Source organism: Triticum aestivum, chromosome 2B (genome assembly GCF_018294505.1).
Source record: "Triticum aestivum cultivar Chinese Spring chromosome 2B, IWGSC CS RefSeq v2.1, whole genome shotgun sequence".
Classification (NCBI taxonomy): domain Eukaryota; kingdom Viridiplantae; phylum Streptophyta; class Magnoliopsida; order Poales; family Poaceae; genus Triticum; species Triticum aestivum.
The window spans coordinates 737570081-737590664 of NC_057798.1; the positions used below are offsets into that span (position 1 = coordinate 737570081).

Genomic DNA, 20584 nt, shown 5'->3' on the forward strand with positions numbered 1-20584 from the left:
AGAGGCGGATCTAGGCGCACCGCCACCACCACCAGCCTCCAACCTGCACCACCACCGCACTGCCCATCGCATCGCTGGCATGCGCCGCCGACAGCCCACGTCGGCGCGCTGCCGAGCTGCCACGGCCAGCGCCAAGTGCCGCATCTGGTCAGAGGCGTCCGGCCCTCACAGAAACCCCCACACGCGGAGACGAGAAGGCCCCGCCGCCGCCAGCGACGAGCGGGCTTTGCCCGCTCGCGCCCCCGGGCGGCCGCGAGGGGGGAGCGAGAGGAGGAGGGGGGACCGGCGGCGGTGCTAGGGTTGCCCCCCGGACGCCTGCGGGAGCGTCGCGGGAGGGAGGAGGGGAGGTTCCGGTTCTTTAGTCCCTTCAAAAGCTCCTCTACAATGGAGTATCAATTTCATAAAATAAACAACATACTGACCAAAATACATTAAGAAGTAAGTTGTACAAGATTCAGCTTACCTTATGCTTGGAAAGAGCCTTTCCAATCATTTTATTGGTTCATCTGTCTCTAGTAAGGCACAAGCCAACTTCCCTCTATTTGTAGTATGTAGAAACGATCCTAGCGTAAGGTTGAGCAAGCAAACAACTCACATATTGCTGGAAATGTTTTAGAAATTATATATTTTAGTAAACATGGCTGACCTGTAAAAAGTTATGGGTCTTTCTCAGTTTTGTAGTGCAGAGCTCAACAACTGAAACAAAAAATACATGCTGGGTCGAGACAAGCTGAAACATGGCTTAAAGCACATCAAATGAAACATGGGTGTGGTGTGGTGGGGGGATGGAGTTCGTTGTCACTGCTCGCTGAAGGTTGATAATATAACTGGAATTTCAATCGTCGGAAGCACATAAGCTAATTTCAACCCTTTGTCAAAAGCCAAAATGAAGGCAACCACATCACATCCCATAAGATAGAAGATTAGAGAACTTACCATCAAGATGGAAACCTGGACGGGTTCCCTTCGTCGGATGTTGGTAGACGACGTCAAAATCAGGGCAAGTCACATTACCAAACGGACAATGGTGGCTTGGCCAGTTCACAAACCCATGGCGTCTACTCCTCATCGACTCTCATTCCTTCGTCGGCATCATGGGTCGGGCATCAACGACAGTCTCCCATTGCTGCTCAGCACGGACTCCAATGTGACAACACCAAAGTTGCAAGTTGTCTTGATTGGACTACAACACAAAAAACATCATTCAAATGGCAGATTATAAATATGCAAGAGAAAATTATATTGCGCTATCGAATATATCAGACAATCTCTGTCTTCTCCATGCTGCACGCAACAAAGAATGCTAGATTTTGGTCGATGCCTTGAGTTAACTAATGCATGGTAAATAGTAGATCGTGATCCAAAATTTGTACATGCCTTGAGTTTGTTTATGCAAATGAAATAGTATTGATCATCTATGAATTTTACAGTATACTTCTTTATGACTACAGGGAGATGGAAGTGCAGTTTGTTTATGTACGGACGAATTTAGGTAAGCTTACAACTGATCGAGTTCAATCAAGTTGCCATTTCTAGCTAAAGCGTAGAGGTTATAGAACATACACCTATTGCATGTTATTCCAGAAAGTGCTTAACGATGCAATACTAAAATTTAATCTAATGAGTACGTTGATCTCGAACATGAAAAGGACGAGAATAGGAGGCCAGAACATGCATATATCTCTACAACAAACTTTCCTTGCTTAGATATATCTATGAAACAACTTCACACCAATAAATCAAAAGAGAAATTTCTTCAAATAGGTTGTGGCCAACGTGAGTGAATATAGTCCTAACTTAACAAATAATAACAGGGCACCGACTACAGCTATGCTAACTATTAGCACCACAATACCAAAGAAAAAGGGAAGAAACTGCCAACATTTATAGCTAGCTATAGGAGAGACCACCATGCTAGAATGCAAATGAAGCCCAAAATGGTTCACTTAGTGTTGTCACATGTGAAGAACACATTACAACATCTAAGAGGGGCAAAGGACAACCTGACATGGTAAGATCAGCAAGTACTTCCGCAGATGCACCCAGCCACAAATTTGAGTATCGCCTTCTCCCATGGTGATCGAGAGTAATGAACAATAAAGTGATTAAGCAAACAAAATTACATGTATGTTGTTCTTTAAGTTTCTATAAACAGATGCATGATTTGTTGAACTTGACAGATTCTTGAAATCACCATCTTTGAACACATGAGCTGTGGGAAAATTTGTATTGGTGAGAGCAAGCTAAACCGAACCTAGTTCAACAAACAATTGAGCCATCCAATGCATGTTTCTTGTTCATTTTTACTCAGAATATTGTTGGCATTGCAGACATTCCATTGAACGCATATAATAGCTTTGTGTTACTCAGCAGGCTTGGCAAAAATTCTCTAATGGTAGAAGAGAAAGGAGAGAAGATGACCTCCTGCTTTATCTGTCGCATCTGCCATAGCCAAGGTGAGGGTTCTTGCAGCCGTAGGAAGAATAGAAGATAATGCCGAATAGGGTGAAGTGCCCCTTAGCAGCACTAATGACGCGGACGTGGGCACCGCAGCGGCCGTCGACTGGGAATAAAACGACACAACAACAATAATAACGAGGCATACGATGAGTATAATTTGCTGCATCTCGCACCTCATTGGAATTTTGAGTTCCCAGCTCACTGAATTTGTGGGTTCACATCTCATGTAAGCACATTGAATGAAACTACTTGTTAGTAGGAAGAATAGAGAAAAGTACTTGTTCACATCTCTCATATTAACGGACGGGTGCCTCTCACCTTGGGATTCAGGTTCTTTCCTGGCTAGAGGTTAGTCCTGATCCAAAGCTGAAATTGGAAAACAAACAATGTCAGGTCAAATACACAATAGCAACAGAAGAAGTTTATTTTTTCTGTCCGATGATAATAGCTTTCAGTTTCACAAATGTAGAAACTAAGACATACAAAAATCCAGCTTTCAAAAATTTATGTAATCTAAAAAACATGAAGATATTTCACAAGGAAAAACATGAAGGTACACACAACAACTCAAAAAATTCCCCAGACCAACACTCAATAAATGGGCGACTGGCAGAAGTGTGAGCCGTTGAGGCATTAGACAAACCTATTTTGCTATGGCGCAGTATGGATAGCAGTAGTAGGCAGACTTTGCACAGCTGGAACATGCTTTTCATGGAGGGTGCTTGTGGTACCTGAACCAGCTCCACCCGTTGGAGGACTTGTCGTAGTAAGTGTGATCGACCGCGCGCCAGGCCTCTAGGAACATCAGGTTCTCCTCCGTGAGCGCCGACGCTGCTTGGGTCGGTCAAAACAATGAATCAACGAGAATCAAAGCGAACGTCAATCTGAACCCTCGGCTAGCTCGCGTTGTTTCGTCCTTGCGGAACATGGCCTAGAATCCAGGACACTCCAAACTCATCTCGAGTCTTTTGGCAGTGATTCCTTGCGCAGCTCCTTCCTCCACGGGGTCATGTGAGCCCGGGTAGCAGCAGCTTACCCATGAAATGCACGACAGGAGAAGCACACATGTATTTGTATGGCAATTGATGAGACATTCACCAAGATATAACAGAACAGAAATTTTGTAGTTCATCTAAAGGAAAAGGGCATGGCTAGAGATTTATTACCGCAATGGGATGGTGTGGTGGACGAAGACATGGGACAGGGGAGGCAAAGCCGTTGCGTCCGTCCAGATGCACGTGGACCACCACAGGACGGTCTGGCTGGATCTGGTTGGAGCAAGCGGCGGAGACCTTCAAGTGCAGCCACCGGCGGCGGCAACCGCCTCACGCCCCTCCTCCTTGAGATGATGTACAGGGAATCAACTACGGTCGGATCTAGAGCGTCGGCAGGTGGGGAGGCCGCGGCAGTCGTGGCACCGATGGAGACCCATGGCGTGGCGTCCTTGTAAGGGAGGCGGTGTCGCGAGAGAGAGGGGTCTTTAGAGAGGCACATGATCTTGGCGACGGCGAAGGGCGACTCTTCTCGGATCTCAGCGGCGGCGAAGGGAGCGTCCTCTCCGATCGAGAATGCACGGGCGGCGGCGATGGGATGCGAGTGCGAGGCGGCGGCGATGGGATCTGGTGGTGTGGCGTGGTGGCCTGGAAGGGATCTGATGCGAGTGCGAGCTCGAGGGCACCTGGAGGCCTCGTTCCAAGACGATTTTTTTTTCGCTGGTTAATCGTCGTAGGGTTTTTTTTCCTGGTTAATTGTCATGGGTTTTTTTTTTCATCGCTTGTATCGGGCGCGACCTGAAGAGCGCGGGGGCTGGCAAAGGATTTGGTACGTGGTTTTTTCGGTTCGTGGCGGGTCAGTGTTAGGTGGGAAAAGGTGAGAGGAGGTATCAAAATAGGTACCAAATATAACCGGATGAGGTGGGACGAAAATAAAACCCGGAACGCGACCTACCAACTGAGACATTAGGAGTTTAGATCAGACTAGTCGCACGCCGTTAGATGGAAACCATAAGGTACGTTCGATATGCTGGTCCAGGATCTAGTAAAATGAACCCGAGACTATTTCCATAAGGGTCGCGCTAACTGCCACACGTGTGGCAGGAAGGGAGACGCACCACACGTCTCTAATGTAAACAGATTGCCACGCCATCGCATGCATGCATGCAGAAATCTTTTTGGATTTTCAGTTTTTAAAATGTTTTATCTCTTAAACGAAAAATCCGATTAAAAATCCGTTTTCACCATTAAATCCCTCGCGATGAGATCTTCGAAACTAGATCCCATGTTGATATGTTTTGATAAAAAAAATTTGATTAAAAGTTGCCATGTCTATTGCATATGAATTGCCATGATGTTTACACTGAAGTTGCCATGATATGTTTCAGCTATTTTCTTCTACATTTAAAAGTAAATTTTGACATTTATAAAACGGGGAATTAAGAAACTAGACTTGCCATGAACCATAAACTAAAATTGCCATGATACATGCACGTAAAATTGCCATTGTTCATACAAAAAATAATTTTCATGGTCAAAGTACTGGAGTTGCCATCATCAAAATACTAAAATTGTCATGATATATAAACTAAAATTGCCACATGGCAACTTTAGTTTAAGCCCTATGGCAACTGCAGTGTAAACATCATGGCAACTTATGGCAAAAAAAAAATTTCGTTGAAACATATCAACATGGGGTCTAGTTTTGAAGATCTCGTCGAGACGGATTTAATGGTTAAAACGGATTTTTAGTTCGCTTTTTTATTTAGGAGATACAACATTTTTAAGCCGAAAACCAAAAAAATTTCTGCTGATGTCATCTATTTATACGTGGCAAAATGAGTGATGATGGAGGCGTGTGGGCGATGTGCAAACGCCCACACGTGTGGGCGTTATCATTTCCGTTCCATAAATAACGTCGATCCCTGATTATGTGGGATTAACTGCCAATATGCGATGGTCCCTTAGTTTTAGGAAACAAATTAAATTCGGCAGCTTGCTTCCTTATCATACGCATTGGTCCATAGTTTTAGGAAACAAATCAATTATGGCAGCTTGCTTCCATTCGATATGCATTGGTCCTTAGATTTAGGCAACAAATCATATCCGGTAGCTTGCTTCCTTATGAACCAAAATTTGCATCTGACGCCACTAATATGTGTATCCACCCTTGTTTGTAATGTTGTGCATCAGTTCGCTTCCTTTACAACAAATTAATTTATGTTTTCGTTCGTTGAAGAATTTGCTTCTGTAGTAAATAAAATATGCTTCGATTCATTTGAAATTTTATGTCCTTTGTAACATGAAATTTTGTTTCCAAAGCATCACTATCTTACTTCTATATAGAGAATTAGTTTGAACCTGCTTTCATCGAAAAGAAAATTATTCCACATGTCTGAGAAGCATCACAATCTTGTTCGACTATAGAATTGCTTCCAACCAAATATTATATTGCTTCCACCAAAGAGAAAAATATTTCCAGTTGTAAATACACATGGTTTCAATTCAAATTTTGTTCGCAAAGAATGAGAAATATGCTACATTCAAATGGAGAGTATGCTTCAACGCAAAGTCAAATTGATTCCATGCGTGAGATTTCGCTAATTCAAATGTGGCCTAGCCATCACGTGATGGAAGTCGTTATCCAAGGCGTCTATGGGCAGAAGCTGAGGTGCCTTTGCGCGAGTGCTTCGGTCTTCACTGTGTCATCATTGAGGTTGTATACCTCTTGATAGCCTGACCATCTGAACATGGGGGTATTTCTATGAACTTGACTCGTCATCGCCGAAGTAGGCACATCCAGCCTTGATCCCCTAGCGCCCTCTTGTCGGCATACAGATCTAGCATGATCTAGCATGTGTGAGAAATCAAAAGGTAGGAAGCATGGTGTCAGGACCCCGACTTAATGCCACACCGATCTAGCATGTAACACCTCATATCACTTTGCGGCCTCATGCACGGTATTCTCACGGGTGTCACCTTACCCAGCCCGTGAACGTTTGCGCCTTTTGGCACACGTATATGATAGCGTCGCTAGCATCCATATGACAAGGAGCCCGGCCTGACATGGATAGTCGTAAACTCAAAGTGGCACTAACTTACAGGGACAAGCATACATGACCCAATAACGAACGTGTCAGTCATCAGCGAGTGAATCCGGGCTGTAGCAACTGGGCTAGCAGGACTCCGGTAAACCGGGCTGTAGCAGGCTAACAGGACTCCGATAGACACCGCGTGTCATTTCCCCGAAGGGACAGACACAAGAACGAAGAAGGACACATGCCGGCCAACCTAAGTGTTCCGGAGCAGTAGCAAGCTACCAAGGCTCAGTGGAAGCACCATGAGACATTTCCCGGTAAGAGAGGCTACCAAGGATAAACAACTAGATAGTCAGGTCCCACACATACCAAGCATTTCAATAACATACACACAATATGCTCGATATGTGCAAATACAACATGGCATCACAACATGACTCTACAACTCAAGTATTTATTCATTAGACTCCGAGGAGGGAGATATTATAACATGGGTCTCATGACCCAACACTCAGAGCATACAAGTCAAAGCACATGCGGAAGCTTAACATGTTTGAGTACAGACAACTACAAATGAAAAAGGCTGAGAAGCTTGACTATCTACCAGATCCTGCCGAGGCACAAGATCGTAGCTGAGGTAACAAGCTAAACATCGAAGTCCACGTGGAACTACAAGTGAGACCAAAGTCTCTCTGCAAAAACATAAAATAGGCAAACGTGAATACAAATGTACCCAACAAGACTTACATCAGAACTATCTACATATGCATCATTATCAACAAAGGGATGGTGGGGTTTAACTGCAGCAAACCAACTTTGACTCGGTGGCTATCCTGAACTACGACTGCAAGTAACTCTCTTGAGGTGGCGCACATGAGTCCACATATTCACCATATCAATACACCACTATGGATCCGCTCCCATCTCCCTACGAGAACGCCATTCATAGCACTCACGCTTATCTTGCGTATTTTAGAGTATCCACTTTCACTTGTCTATGAACTGTTATAGGAAACCTAGAAGTCCTTTACCGCGGACACGGCTATTCGAATAGATGATGTTAACCCTGCAGGGGTGTACTTCTTCATACATGTTTCCACCACTTAGCGTCTGCACACGACATGTGCTCGGAAGACTTCAAGCGAAAGCCGACGTGGGTGTAGACCACGACCTACCTAAACACTCAAGTCTCTAGTCCAGGTTTATCGCCTATTCAGGTTCCATTCGCAGGGAGTCTGGCCGAGGTTTCCACATACGGCCCCGAACGATGTGTACAGGGTTCCGAGACCAAACAGGCGCCCGGTATACCCGGCCATGTGCCTACCGCATCACAGCCCACCCCTCCGGTCAGCGCTGCGCACGACCTCCAGCATACTACAAACACCAGGAACTACTTGCAACTCCTGGACAGAGGACAAGGGTGATTAAGAAGTCGAGCGGGGTCATATTTCAGGGCCCAATGCATGGTAGTAGCTGTTTCATGGACCACAAACACAGAACTCAGTTCCTGAGGACGACTTCAATGAGACAACCCACCATGTACTCCTACATGGCCTCTCACCGCTACCTTTACCAAATCGTGTTCACACACTTAGCTCACACACAGAAGGACATGTTCACACACCTCTGATTCATTCTCGATGAATCAGACCTGACTCAACTCTAAGCAGTAGCAGGCATGACAAACAAGCATGAATGAGTAGGCACAACAGGGCCCAAACAACTCCTACTCATGCTAGTGGGTTTCATCTATTTACTGTGGCAATGACAGGTCATGCAGAGGATAAAAGGGTTCAGCTACCGCAGCAAGTAACAGATGAATCGTTGTTGTCCTAGTGCAGTAAAAGAGAGCAAGCGCGAGAGAGTAGGATTGTATCGCAATGAACAAGGGGGTTTTGCTTGCCTGTCACTTCCAAAGATAATATAGTTCTTCATCAGTGTCATCGATCACGTCGTCCGTAACAACGTCTACTCTGGGGGGAACAGGTACCGGCAACAGAGAGAAAGCACAATCAATGCAATGCACAATATGATGCATGATCATGACGGGGCAAGATGTTGTGATTTGAGCTAATGCAACTAAAACCAGATTAGATGAAGTTGGTTTGAACCAAAGATTCAAATTCAACTCCATATGTGATTATTTAAATGCCACTTATTTGATTTGACCTGATCAGCAGGCATAAGTTGTTCAAACATGCATGATAGTGCCATAATCAGATTCTTTGGATTTTTCTGATCATTTTTCATATATAAATTATTTGATTTGGAGCTACGGTTGATTTTATATGATTTTTAGAAGTTTAGGACATTTTCTGGAATTTCCTGAATTAAAATAAATCCAGAAAATACATGTTGCGTCAGCATGACATCACCCTGATGTCAGCAGGTCAACTTGGCGCCTCCAGGTCAAACCTGACCAGTGGGGTCCACTGGTCAGTGGCTGGGGCTGGTTAGCGACGCTGACAGGTGGGCCCGGTCAACCGACACGTCAGCATGGTCAATACTGACATGTGGGGTCGGTCAAATGTGATGGGGCCAGGTCAAACTGACCTGTGGGGCCAGTGGGGGTAGTTTTATTTAAACAGGAACAAACCCGGGTTAATTAGGGCGTGGGGCCCATATGTAAGTGAGTCAGGGGGTAATTAGCAGGGTCATTAGTGGCTAAGTAAGTGCGCGACGTCGGCGTCACCGTAGTTCAGCCGGCGGCGACCAAATCCGCGGCGGAGGGGGTCGGGATTTCGCTATAGGGCTCCATTTTGAGCGCGGTTTGCTGCTACGGCTTGCTGGAGCTCTCACGCATCTAGTGGTGGTGGCGACAGCAGCTGGCATGGCCGGAGTTGACGGCGGCGAGCATTTCCGCGGCGGCCGGAGTTCGGGCACCAACGGGTTTGGCGTTGTAGTGCACGGGAGGGGGAGCTGGTGTATGTGTTAGGCTCCTGGTGAGGTGTGGAGCATGTTGCCGTGCTCGGGAGTGAGCTACGGTGGCTTTGGCCTCGTCTGCGTCATCGCCAGCGGCGAGGAGCTCACGGCCCCGGCGAAAAGGGCGGCTAGAGTGCGGGAACGAGCGCGGGGAGGAGGGGGAATGGTGGCGGAGCTCCCAACGATCTCAACGGAGGACTCAGCGGGCTTGGGGAGGGGTCGGAGCAAGCGGGGCAGCGAGGGGGATCTCCGGCGGCCGTCGGCATGGATGAGGATGATGGCGTCGCTTCGGGTATCCCGCGAGCGCGTGCTTCGTCTTGGGGCTCCGTGGCGTCGAGGCGGAGCCTCTGGACAACACGGAGAGGCGATGGCTGCGGTGGTGTTCGTCGGCGGCGGCGACAACGCTCGATGGTTGCGTGCGAGAGAGCCAGAGGAGGAGAGGAGCTCGGGGAGAGAGTGAGAGGGCATGGGGGGTGCGTGGCCGTCTCCGTGGCGCCGGAAGGGCCTCGAGGGCGTGAGGCAGGCAGGGAGGAGGCCACGGCATCGCCAGCGCTCGCCACCGAGCTGCTTCAGGGCGAGGGGAGGAAGACGACATGAAGAGGTGGGCTGGGCCAAGTGGCTGGGCTGGCCGACTGGGCCGGCCAGGTGGGCTGCGGTAAGTCAGGTGAGGTTTTCTTTCTCACTCTTTCTTTTTTTGTTTCCGTTTTCTATTTTGTTCTGTTTTGTTTTGATTTAGTAAAAATACTAAACCATTTGATAAAATGCTGAAATTAATTATGTGGCTAGAACTAAAATATACCAAACCACATAAAATGTTCCAGAATTTTTGGACATATATTAATTATATAAGAAATATATATCCAATGCAAATAGTTATTAAATTAATTCAAAGGCCCAAAATAAATGTTTCTAAGATACCAAAAATATTGGTTTGACTTTTACCTCTTGCCAATATTTTCAGAGACTAAGAGGAACATTTTCTTGGACTTCTTTGAAGAGATTTTAATGTTGATTATTTCTGAAATGATTTATGAGGGTTTCAACTAACCTCAATTCAAATTTCATAAACATAACTATGATGATGACATGATGAGATGCAAAGACAAACAAGGCCAATCTAGGGCTGTGACACATGGCTAACACAAAGTAAATGATTTGATGCTGTCACACACTAAAATAAAGGAATTTAGATTTGAGAAATGTACACGCTTGGCAGGCAAGTTTTAGATCCACAAATTTAATGTTCACGAAACATTGTTGTGTTGTGGCACTACATGTGTACAGTAGAAGCATATAGTAAAACTTAAGGAAGCATGATTAACAAGAAACACTAATTTGGTGTTATTCAACTGCTTGCTATTAACCCTATTGAAGCGTACTCTATAGGCCAAAGAAGCATACGTATTACAATGTGGAAGCACAATGGGTAAGAAGCACCAAAACAGTCCTCTGGATACATGCATAAGTAGTACTCCCTCCGTTCCTAAATATAAGTCCTTTTAGAGATTACACTACAAACTACATACGGATGTATATAGACATATTTTAGAGTGTAGATTCACTCATTTTGCTCTGTACGTAGTTTATAGTGGAATCTTTAAAAAGACTTATATTTAGGAACAGAGGAAGTATTACTTTGAAGCAGGGGTATTTGAAAAAAAATACGAAAAAAATGCGGCCAACATGATTAAGCATATTTGTGTCATGTACGTGCCAAATGGACAAATAATCGTTGATGATTTAGTGATCCGCTACATAATGAATGGAATGAAATCAGCCCCCAAAATGGGAATAAAGCAATATATGCACATAGAGATATCAAACAATACTCGAGAACATAAATATGTTTGGAAATCAACTAACACTGTATCTGGATGAGAGGACTCAATACCTAGTCAGATGAGGATGATTCCTGTGGTGAGGGAGGAATCCTACAGTCTTAGATGGCAATCTGTTTCGGCCTGTTTCACTGCCGTGTGTCAAAATATGGGAATTGAAGGAATAAATCAAGACATAAAGATGTCCGGCCAAATTGGTGTATGGAAGCAAGAATTAGAACTAATCAGCTTATCTGTTATAAGCACAGTATGTCAGTTTGTAGGAAGCATGAATATATGACAGCTCAAAATTAATCTTGGCCGGAAGCATAGAACACTGATAATGGGAACAACTAGGATTGCTGCCAATGTGCGGATATGCTTTGGGATGCCTATATGCAAATTTAACCAATTTTTTGTTGGCCAATGCAAGCGATTTTCTTTCCCAAAGAAGACGAAAAGTGCACTGGGTACATATGTATTGTCACTGGGAAGCATTGATTTAAAAATGGAACAAAAACTAATAACCGGGGAGGTGTATGTGTGTGATGTACCTACTAATACACAAAAATACCAATAATTATAGTGATCCAATACATATTGGATGGAAGAAATTCACAACCGCAAACAGTGCATAAAGCAACGTATTCACATCACGATATCAAGCAAAAATTAGAACACAACTGTGTTAGGAATCAACTACACTGCAAGATTGAATAGTACCAAGAGGAGAGAGAACTCAGACCCTAGATCGGATGAGCATGGGCCGCATGGGAGAATCATGCGATCCTCCATGCTGCTCCGACGAGCTTGAACGGAAAGTGGTGCGGCAGCCGATCCCGATGGAGATCGGGCATGGCGGCCGGATGGGATGACGCACAGGTGAGATGGGCCAGAGGCCGTAGTGGGGCTGGGCAAAACCCTGGCGGACAGAGATGGGAGCGAGGGCACTGGCAAGCAAGTCGAAGAGCTTGGACGGGGGCGACGAGATCGGAAACAGGGGCGCTTGGTTAGGGGCAGTTAATTAAGGATACTAGATCATTGTTGGCGCGCGTTGCTGCGCCCGTCTCTTTTAAAGTTTTCTTGACAGAGATATATATAATTTTTTGTAAATATATGAAGACAAGATAACTCATGGAAATGATAAAATAGATTGAAATAACAACGGTGCTCATGGAAATGATAAAATAGATTGAAATAACAATGGAATTGACCGTTCAACCAACATGTATCATCACAGGTTTCTGGAGCTCTAGAAACAACACATGTATGGCAATTTATCACAACTAAGAAGCAAACTCGGCAGATTAGCAATTAGAACAGAAAAAAAAAAGATATTGACAGCCATGGGTACTGTAGCAACCTTACCTGATTAGCTGGACGAACTCCACATGTAGTCTACAACACCATGTTTTTGTTGGATGCTGCCCCCTGCTGACCAAGTAGTTACATAAAAGTTTCATGTAGGAAGAGCCAAAGACCTCATAAAAACCTTTATTTCTTGTTCTTTTTTTTGCGAAACAACCATTCTTTCTTGTTGTAGAGTGAAGGAAAGCAATGACGGGATGCTATGAAACAAAGACTTCCTATAGTCTGGCAAAAGGACGACTCGCCATTGTCCTCCGGATAAACATGTGTAGTAACCAAAGCAATGTCCTGAAACGAAGGCTTGCTATAGTCCCACCAAAAAACACTTGCAATAGTTCTCCGGATAAAGTATGTAGTAACCAATGGCAATGTGAAACAAATACTTGTTGTAGTCATCTGGATAAGTATGGAGTAACCAAAGAGGTGTCCCAAATACATCCATTTGTTCCACATAAATATTGAAGTAAAAATGCAAGTTAATTTTTTATGCATAGATAGGTAAATGCCACACTATCAATTCTAATATTGACATTTCTATATCTCAAATATTGGGAAGTATTTATATCATTATGCTTTATTTTTTCTAAAACCGAAGAATAGCATATAATCAATCAACGATTTACTTGTGGACTACAGAAAGTTGCAACCTCTTCGCATTGTAAATGGGAGAAATAGAAGAATAATTAAAAAAATACATCTAAGAAACACTGGTGGTAGTAACGATCAAATACCATAGACAGATATGCTGGCAACTTCAGTAAGTATTCCTTCTACTCGACTGTTGCAAGCATATTCCAGAGTGCATACCATAAATAGATGTTATACAACCAGAAATAAATCACATCGTTGTAAGGTATGAAGATTTTTCTCTCAATAATATTCATCGATATAACCTAACCTGCATGGTTATATACAGCCGGAGCAATGGATAATACGGAGTAAGTGAATCCTTGCTGTTGTGTTAGCCGATGTAGCAGCGGTCCTTATCCCATTCAAGTCCTCTCAATTCTGCCTGACAGGTGCAATATTATAGTGCACAAGACAGAGAAAGCATGCTTAGTCATCTCCATGGTGAAAATTTAGCCTACTGATCTATCTAAAATGTAGAAACTGAAGTCAATACCTGCACGACAACCGTCGCAAGATCATGTGAGAGGAGATCCGTTGGGGAGACGGAAGATCAGGCAGTGTAGCAGTACCTCAGTTTCCTACGTTTGTCTCCAGGAACATAATTTAAGAACGGAACGATATTGAAATATCCGAGGGGATCTAGTGCGGGAGGGAGACGACGCGCTCGAGGAGATTCAGCTGCGGCAAGGCACCCGAAGGAATCCAACGCTTGATGATATCCAGTTGATCAAGCCGAGGCACGGGATGCAGGCGAATCGGGGGCCGGTCAATCCAGTCGACCATGGTAATCCGCCTGCGAGGTAGAGGGTCACCTCTAGCAGCAAACAGTTGCCAGAAATCGAGGAGCTATATAACCATCGCAACAGGACCTTAGTGGAGACTCATGTGCGCCACTCGCCGACGATGGATAATTGCAGGGTAGTTGTACACCAGGTATCATGGATAGGATATAACTCATCCACTCAAACTTCCTTCACAGCTCCTAATAATCTACATAAGGGAGAAAGTTATCAGCTCTTTTGCAACATTTACCCTCTTTCTTAAACTACACTATTGTGTGTTGGAAAGGACACAGTAAATGGACATCTATATTAGAATCTCACAGTACACTAACAAAAAGGAACTTTTGCAAGATACAAAGAATTGTTTGTACAGCCAACTACATATACATAGTGAAAAAAAGGAGCCACCGAAATGTTCTTGGATTCTAATGGATTCATTAATCTGTACCTCTTAATCCTTAAATAGCATCATCTCTATCACTAATTTGTATTCTTGACAGTAGTCAGTTTAGATGTATTCTTCAGTTACTAACTGATAGAAAAAACGTTGTTCTTTCACATGGTACAACTCCACGTACTAATCTAATTATTTACTTCAAGCAACTGGGAGCAATGAATACTAGGATTGTCAAATTATATAGAACTGCAAGCGATAAATATTTTCAGTCCAACAATCATTTTTTATGGACAAAACGATAGGAGAGCGGCTGAACCTATGCCAATAACCTGCAGTGGCGGAGTGGCATCAAGCTGACACAGGCACATGTCTTCCGTGCTCCAAGACCCGGCCTCCTCCAAATCTCCCTTGAGGCTAGTGGCGCTCCACATCGGACGACCTCTCATATACAGAAGAGATTGACCTAAACCTGGCGGCGACACGCGCGAGTGGCTGCGGCAAGGACCAAGGAGCAACGGTGACGGGGAAGAGGAAACATCGCACATCTGCTACCGGTGGGATCCTCTCGAGCACTGCATCCTCGCAGGCGTCGCCTTGGCCAATCCCCTCCTGCACCGGATCACTGGCAAGCCTCGCCTCGGATTGATCCCCACCCGCACTGGAATCCCTCGCGAGGCTTGGTAGCCTGGATGGAAGAAGAACGCATCAAGTGTTTTGTTGAGGGAGGAGATGCCGCCGTGGGCGGCGGCGGGGAGAGGAGGGGCATCGTGAGCAGCGAAGGAGGTGCTCGTTCGCTGTGTTTTTTTTTTCAAGGCTGAAGCAGGTTTCACAGCCTTGGGCCGAGTAGAAAACCGGCCCGATTAATGTCAGGGCTCCAAAATAGCTACGGGAGTAGCTGCCCTTTCGACGTTCGGCGCAGTTCGCGGCTAACGTAGCCCTAGCTTTAGATCGGAGGGCCAGAAACGTTTAGCAAACAAAATCAAACGGCTAGAAATTCCTAATTCATGAGAGAGCAGGGATTAGGCTCAGTTTTACTGTTCTTAACTAGCACATGACAAGGAATTATGGTTTGCATGTGCGTAAAACACGGCCAGCTTGGAGACGTAAATCTCAGCCGTGAGATTAAAAGAAGAATCAACGGATCACCAGCGGTCTGACGATGGCTTTGATTCAGACTACTGATAGTAAGTGTTTCCCTTTTTTATTCGCGTGATGGGTGTGAGGAGGTCGATCGTGGCTATTTCTTTTTCTATGGTCTCTTTTATCGCGTCGGGAGAGAGGGAATTGTACGAGGGTGGGGTGGAGGGGAGCGAGGCGATCGTGAAGGTCAAACCATCTTAGGAGGTCGAACCATCAGGAAGTTCGATTCTTCTTTAATAGTAGAGATACGTAGATGTGTCTGCTATTTTGCGGAGTACGTGCTTACATGATCAAATATCAGTATATGATTAATACTATCCATGCGATGTTCATGATTTATTTCTGGTTTAAACTAATCAAAAGTTTGCTAATATACTCAACATGTTCAAGGGCTAAATGCACCTTTGTTCTTCTTGTTCACAGCCTTGTGTGGTGCCCTCTTCCCATCTGCATCTCTACTCTTTGTTGTTGTTATTGTTCTCTCTTATCTATCAATGTATGAAAGCTTTGCGTATTTGCGAAAAATAGGGTGTGCCACCTCGGAAAATACCCTTTGCTGGCACCTGATATGATTTTTTTTAATATTCCCCCAAAAAATCAGAAATCTTGGATTTTTTTTTGGGAATCAAAATTGACCTTCTATTGTCCTCCTATAAAAAGTTCGCGGAGGAAAAACTCACGCGGATTCCAGGAAAAGGTATTCAAGGACAAAAAGTGTGACTATAACCTGTATATAGTGCTGATTTGTTTTTTCGCCCAAAATACCATAAAAGTCATTCCTTAGTGAAGCCTTTTACGCGAGGATAACACTTGATAAAGTTTGTTCCCAACAAAGGTTTAGTAATTTTGGATTTTTTTTTACAATTATTAAATATTTTTTTAGTTCGGGAGCACTGGCACCTGAGAGCCAAACAAATAGATTAATATCACACACATCTTTCAGAGTATCTTTCTATTTTTGATATCACACACATGATATGAAATGACGAAAAGAGAAAAACAAAAAGATTAATAAAAGAATTCACCCTGCTAGCCCCGCCTGGTCTTCTATAAGAATAGCTGGGCGGAACCATTTTGGTGGAGATCGAAATAAGAAAGACTGGTTCTAGTGAATGTACCAAAACTTCTTATACTAGGTAAAGCGCTAACTTGGACCGGACAGGATCTCGATGGTGCCGACTATGAAGTTAGAACCTCTGAGATTTAAGCAAGCCAATGAGAACACTTCAATGGAGCAAGAACTTGGTGATGCCATCAATTGTAGACACTCGGCTGACGATACAACAATTTCCCTCCTGTCAGGGTTTAGCTTCTCTCACCTGAGTCGATGATGGAGCAGACGGTTGACCAGCTAGCCATTGAACTTTGACCTCTGACAAGATCCATTGACCATTGACTTTTTTAGAAAACATTTCATTGATTTGAGAAAAGGTTCACAAAATTTGAAAAGGTTCACGACCCTGGAAAAATTTATAATTTGAAAAAAAATGACAAATTATTTTTTTACAAATTTATAAAAAAGTAAAGGTTCACAATTTAGATTTTTGTATAAAAAGTTCACGGGCTTGAAAAATGTTCACAGAAATTAGGAAAATAAAACAATTTTCTAAAAAGTTCACGATGTTTAAGAAAACAAAAAAAATAAAGAAGTAAACTAGAATCAGAACTAAAACCGATGAAGGAAAAAATAAAAAAATTAAAAAATTAAAATTAAAATGAGAAAACCGGCAAAATCCATGCTGAGGAAAACCAGAAGAAAAACCACCTTGAAAACCGTTAGTACAGTCATTAGAAAGGTTCTCCAAAAAACGGGTGGGAAAAATAGATCACATGGGCCGGCCCATTTAAATACATAGTGAAGTAGAGGGTATGTACCCGTTAGCGAATAACACTATTATTGACGCTTAACGCGTGGAATAGGAACTGGGTTTGCATTGGTGTCACAACTCACAACTGCCCATTAACCAGGCCTCCTGTGGTAAGATGGCGTCTTCTGTTTGATGATCTAAACGCAGTGGCGTAGCTAGGGGGTGGCGAGGGTGGTCCATGGACCACCCTGAGATTACCCCATATCCTATATATTATAGCAAAAAATAAATGAAATTTAATATGAATAATTAAATACAAATGGAAGTTCTACTATGGGACCATCCTGGATTATTAAGCTAGCTATGCTACTGTCTAAACGCTCTTATATTTTTTAACGGAGGTATAAATTTATACTAGAGCTAGTACAAAATTGAGACACTTATTTTGGGATGGAGGAAGTATTAATCTAAATGCTTTTATATTTCTTTTTGGAGGGAGCACTGAACATACCGTTCAGATCCGAGGCAACGTCTAACTCTAAAAAAAATAAAATCCGAGGCAACGACGCCGGCCACGGTGCATGTACATTTGCCCGGCCTGGAACAAATTCCCACCACCATGGCATGCATGTAGGTGGTGACGAAACTACCAAAAAAAAGGAAAGGGACGAGACTGCCGGTTGATGAAGGAGAAGGTGCACCGTGTGTTCTGAAGACTGACACGAGCCGCTTAATTAAGCGATGACAGTGATCAAGTCGTCTCGCCGTGTGCAATACTCCATCTATCCATTCCATAATGTAGTGCGTATAGATTTTTATGAAACATATGCATTCTGAAAATATAACTCATGATGTACTCAATGATGTGCATTTGATATTCTAAATGTACCTATTTTTTAGTATAAATATGGTCAAAGTTTGTAATGTTTGACTTTTGCAAAAATCTATAGACACTACATTATGGAACGGGGAAGTATTACAGTAAACTTAACCTGTCGTGCAATGCCAGCAGTCGACTATAGCACTCTGCATGTCGATGTCGAGCTGTCGATCGATCGCCGGGAACACCTGGGAACCTCCATCCATCGAGCACCTCACATCTCTAAGATGTAAAACCCGTCGGGTATCTTCGCGCGTACGTATGTACAATTGACGCTCGACGGCTTCACGATTACGTTGACATTTCTCGGGACAAGCCTTTAAGTAGTGATCGACCGGCCGGCATTACCTGGTTCAAAGACAAATAACCAAGAGGAGAAACTCTCTAGATCGAGCAGCAACGATGGTCAGGGCGCTGGGTACTGCTGCGGCAAAAGGTTTCACCGCCGGTTCCATGCACTACATGCCCAGCGGCGTTGTTTGTGTAGCTTTCGCCTTCGTGGCCGCGGTTGCGATCCTCGCCGTCGCCGTGTTCGGCTTCGCCGACCACAATAGTTCCGGCGGGAAGAAGCCTAGGCGTGGCCACGGTGGTGGTGACGCAGGTGGTGGAGGCTGTGGAGGCGGATGAGGCTGCTGAGGAAGACCATCATACAGGAGATTATCACGAGAAGACCCATGATATTGTTCCCATAAATTTTACATTATTCAAATATTTGTAGATATAATACTTTCATTTACGAAGATGTGGTAAATGCATGATCACTTGTTTACATATTATATCAACCATATATGATCTACAATATCATCGTTGGAGCCAGGAACATTTCATAGGGTGTGCCACCTCCATATAGCATTTTTTTGTCTTTGATATCACACATGATGTAGAAATGGCCACAAGAGTATACAAATAGAACAATAAAAGAATTCATCTCACAAAAATAAATAAATAAAATAATTCGTCTCGCTAGCTCCGCTCAGTCTTCTCTAAGAGTAGTCGGGTGAAACTACTTTTGTTGAGATATGTATATAAGAGCATTTACAGCCGTGATGGCAGGGCCGGTCCTGAGATTTTGGGGGCCCGGGGCGAAACTAAAACTCGGGGCCCTTAATACAAACACCATAACAACAACGATCATTATATATAGGCTGCGATTCATTGAAGCATTGGCCAAATGCACCTAAATTGGAAAAAAAACTATTAAAAAATAAAAAGAATACCAAAAAATTAAAACTTTTTTGTAACTACCATGGCCTAGTGTAACACTCATGTGAAAAGTTTCTGGTAGGAAAATGACTCTCATGGTATTCCCAGGAAAAAAATTGCAAGCCACATTCATTCGTGAAACTTTTAATGTGAGTATTACGAAAAGTCATCTTTGTTAAAAGAAAGTTTCAATTTTCTTGACTCTTTACATTTCTTTTAAAATAATAAATTCAGTTCGGGTGCAATGGGACCTGAGACACATTTTCTGTTTCTATTATATATGGGACTATTACCAATTAACACTTGGATGCATCCAAAAGTAATATTTATGTCACATAACCTGTACATATTACCTTAATATAATAAGCAACATATGATGCAAAGTTAACCTAAAATTAACTAGTGGACTGTGCCGTGCATCCAATGCATTAAGAGTGTTCTCAGGGTCACTTACATTCACATTTTCTCCCTGTATTCCATTAGCCGGCCCATCCATAGCTAGTGTCGCAAACTTTATATTCGTCCAAGCATCAGTTGTATTCTCCGAAAAAATATCAGTGACCCCTCTTCATGATTTTATAACCTCATGCGCAAATCCTTTTTGATAGTTCTGAAATCCAAATAAATGCACAAGAGCAACAAACCAATTATAATGAAATATCTTAATATAATTAACCTATACAGATAACGAGTTAGTGATTAATGGTATTACCGTGTACGTACAGAGGTTCCGGCCGGCAAGACAAGAAGTGGTTAACTGCTGATCCATTGATGCCCTGGTTCTGGTTGGATCCAAGAAGGAGGCCCCTAGAGCCCTAGGCGGAGCATTAGAGAAGCGATCAGATCACAGTATCACACAAAGAGGCGCCAAGCCGGAGCACTAGAGTAGCAATCTCTCGCGGTTGGCCGTCACTCTCCGATCTCTGCACCGTAGCCGCCGCCCGTTGCCGCTTTCGTCGCGTACAGGTAGATTGTAGTCGCGTAGTTGTATCGATAGGCCACGAGGGAAGGAAAATATTAGGAAACGAGCGAAAGAAGATGAGAGGATGACCGTAGATTGCTCCCGGGCTTCCGGAACGTATGCCCTTTGACTATGCGATTCCCATAGGCTGACAATCGTACGTCGCAGCAGCCAAAAATTAGGCCA

General features: G+C 43.8%; 1 protein-coding gene and 1 long non-coding RNA gene across 2 annotated transcripts; both read right to left on the reverse strand.

Annotated features, from left to right (window-relative positions):
• Positions 1 to 607: 607 nt before the first annotated feature.
• LOC123047050 (uncharacterized) lies at positions 608 to 4140 on the reverse strand. Its single transcript, XM_044470544.1, has 4 exons — positions 3627 to 4140; positions 3192 to 3291; positions 2422 to 2826; positions 608 to 1183 (listed from the first exon to the last, which is right to left on the reverse strand). Exons 1-3 carry the CDS (start codon positions 3952 to 3954, stop codon positions 2787 to 2789), a joined length of 468 nt encoding a protein of 155 aa, XP_044326479.1. The 5' UTR covers positions 3955 to 4140; the 3' UTR covers positions 608 to 1183; positions 2422 to 2786.
• Positions 4141 to 12404: 8264 nt separating this feature from the next.
• Positions 12405 to 15187, reverse strand: LOC123042369 (uncharacterized). The gene is made up of 3 exons (XR_006418766.1): positions 14736 to 15187; positions 13721 to 14217; positions 12405 to 13609 (listed from the first exon to the last, which is right to left on the reverse strand). It is a non-coding gene; the product is annotated as an uncharacterized lncRNA (long non-coding RNA).
• Between the last annotated feature and the right edge of the window lie 5397 nt (positions 15188 to 20584).

What these genes read in the sequence shown, in the direction of transcription:
- LOC123047050 (XM_044470544.1), bottom strand. Translation starts at nt 3,954, where the DNA reads ATGTGCCTCTCTAAAGACCCCTCTCTCTCGCGACACCGCCTCCCTTAC. An exon ending in CACCACACCATCCCATTGCG is followed by an intron (nt 3,292 to 3,626) that starts GTAATAAATCTC and finishes CGACCCAAGCAG; the next exon opens with CGTCGGCGCTCACGGAGGAG. An exon ending in AACGGGTGGAGCTGGTTCAG is followed by an intron (nt 2,827 to 3,191) that starts GTACCACAAGCA and finishes TTCCAATTTCAG; the next exon opens with CTTTGGATCAGGACTAACCT.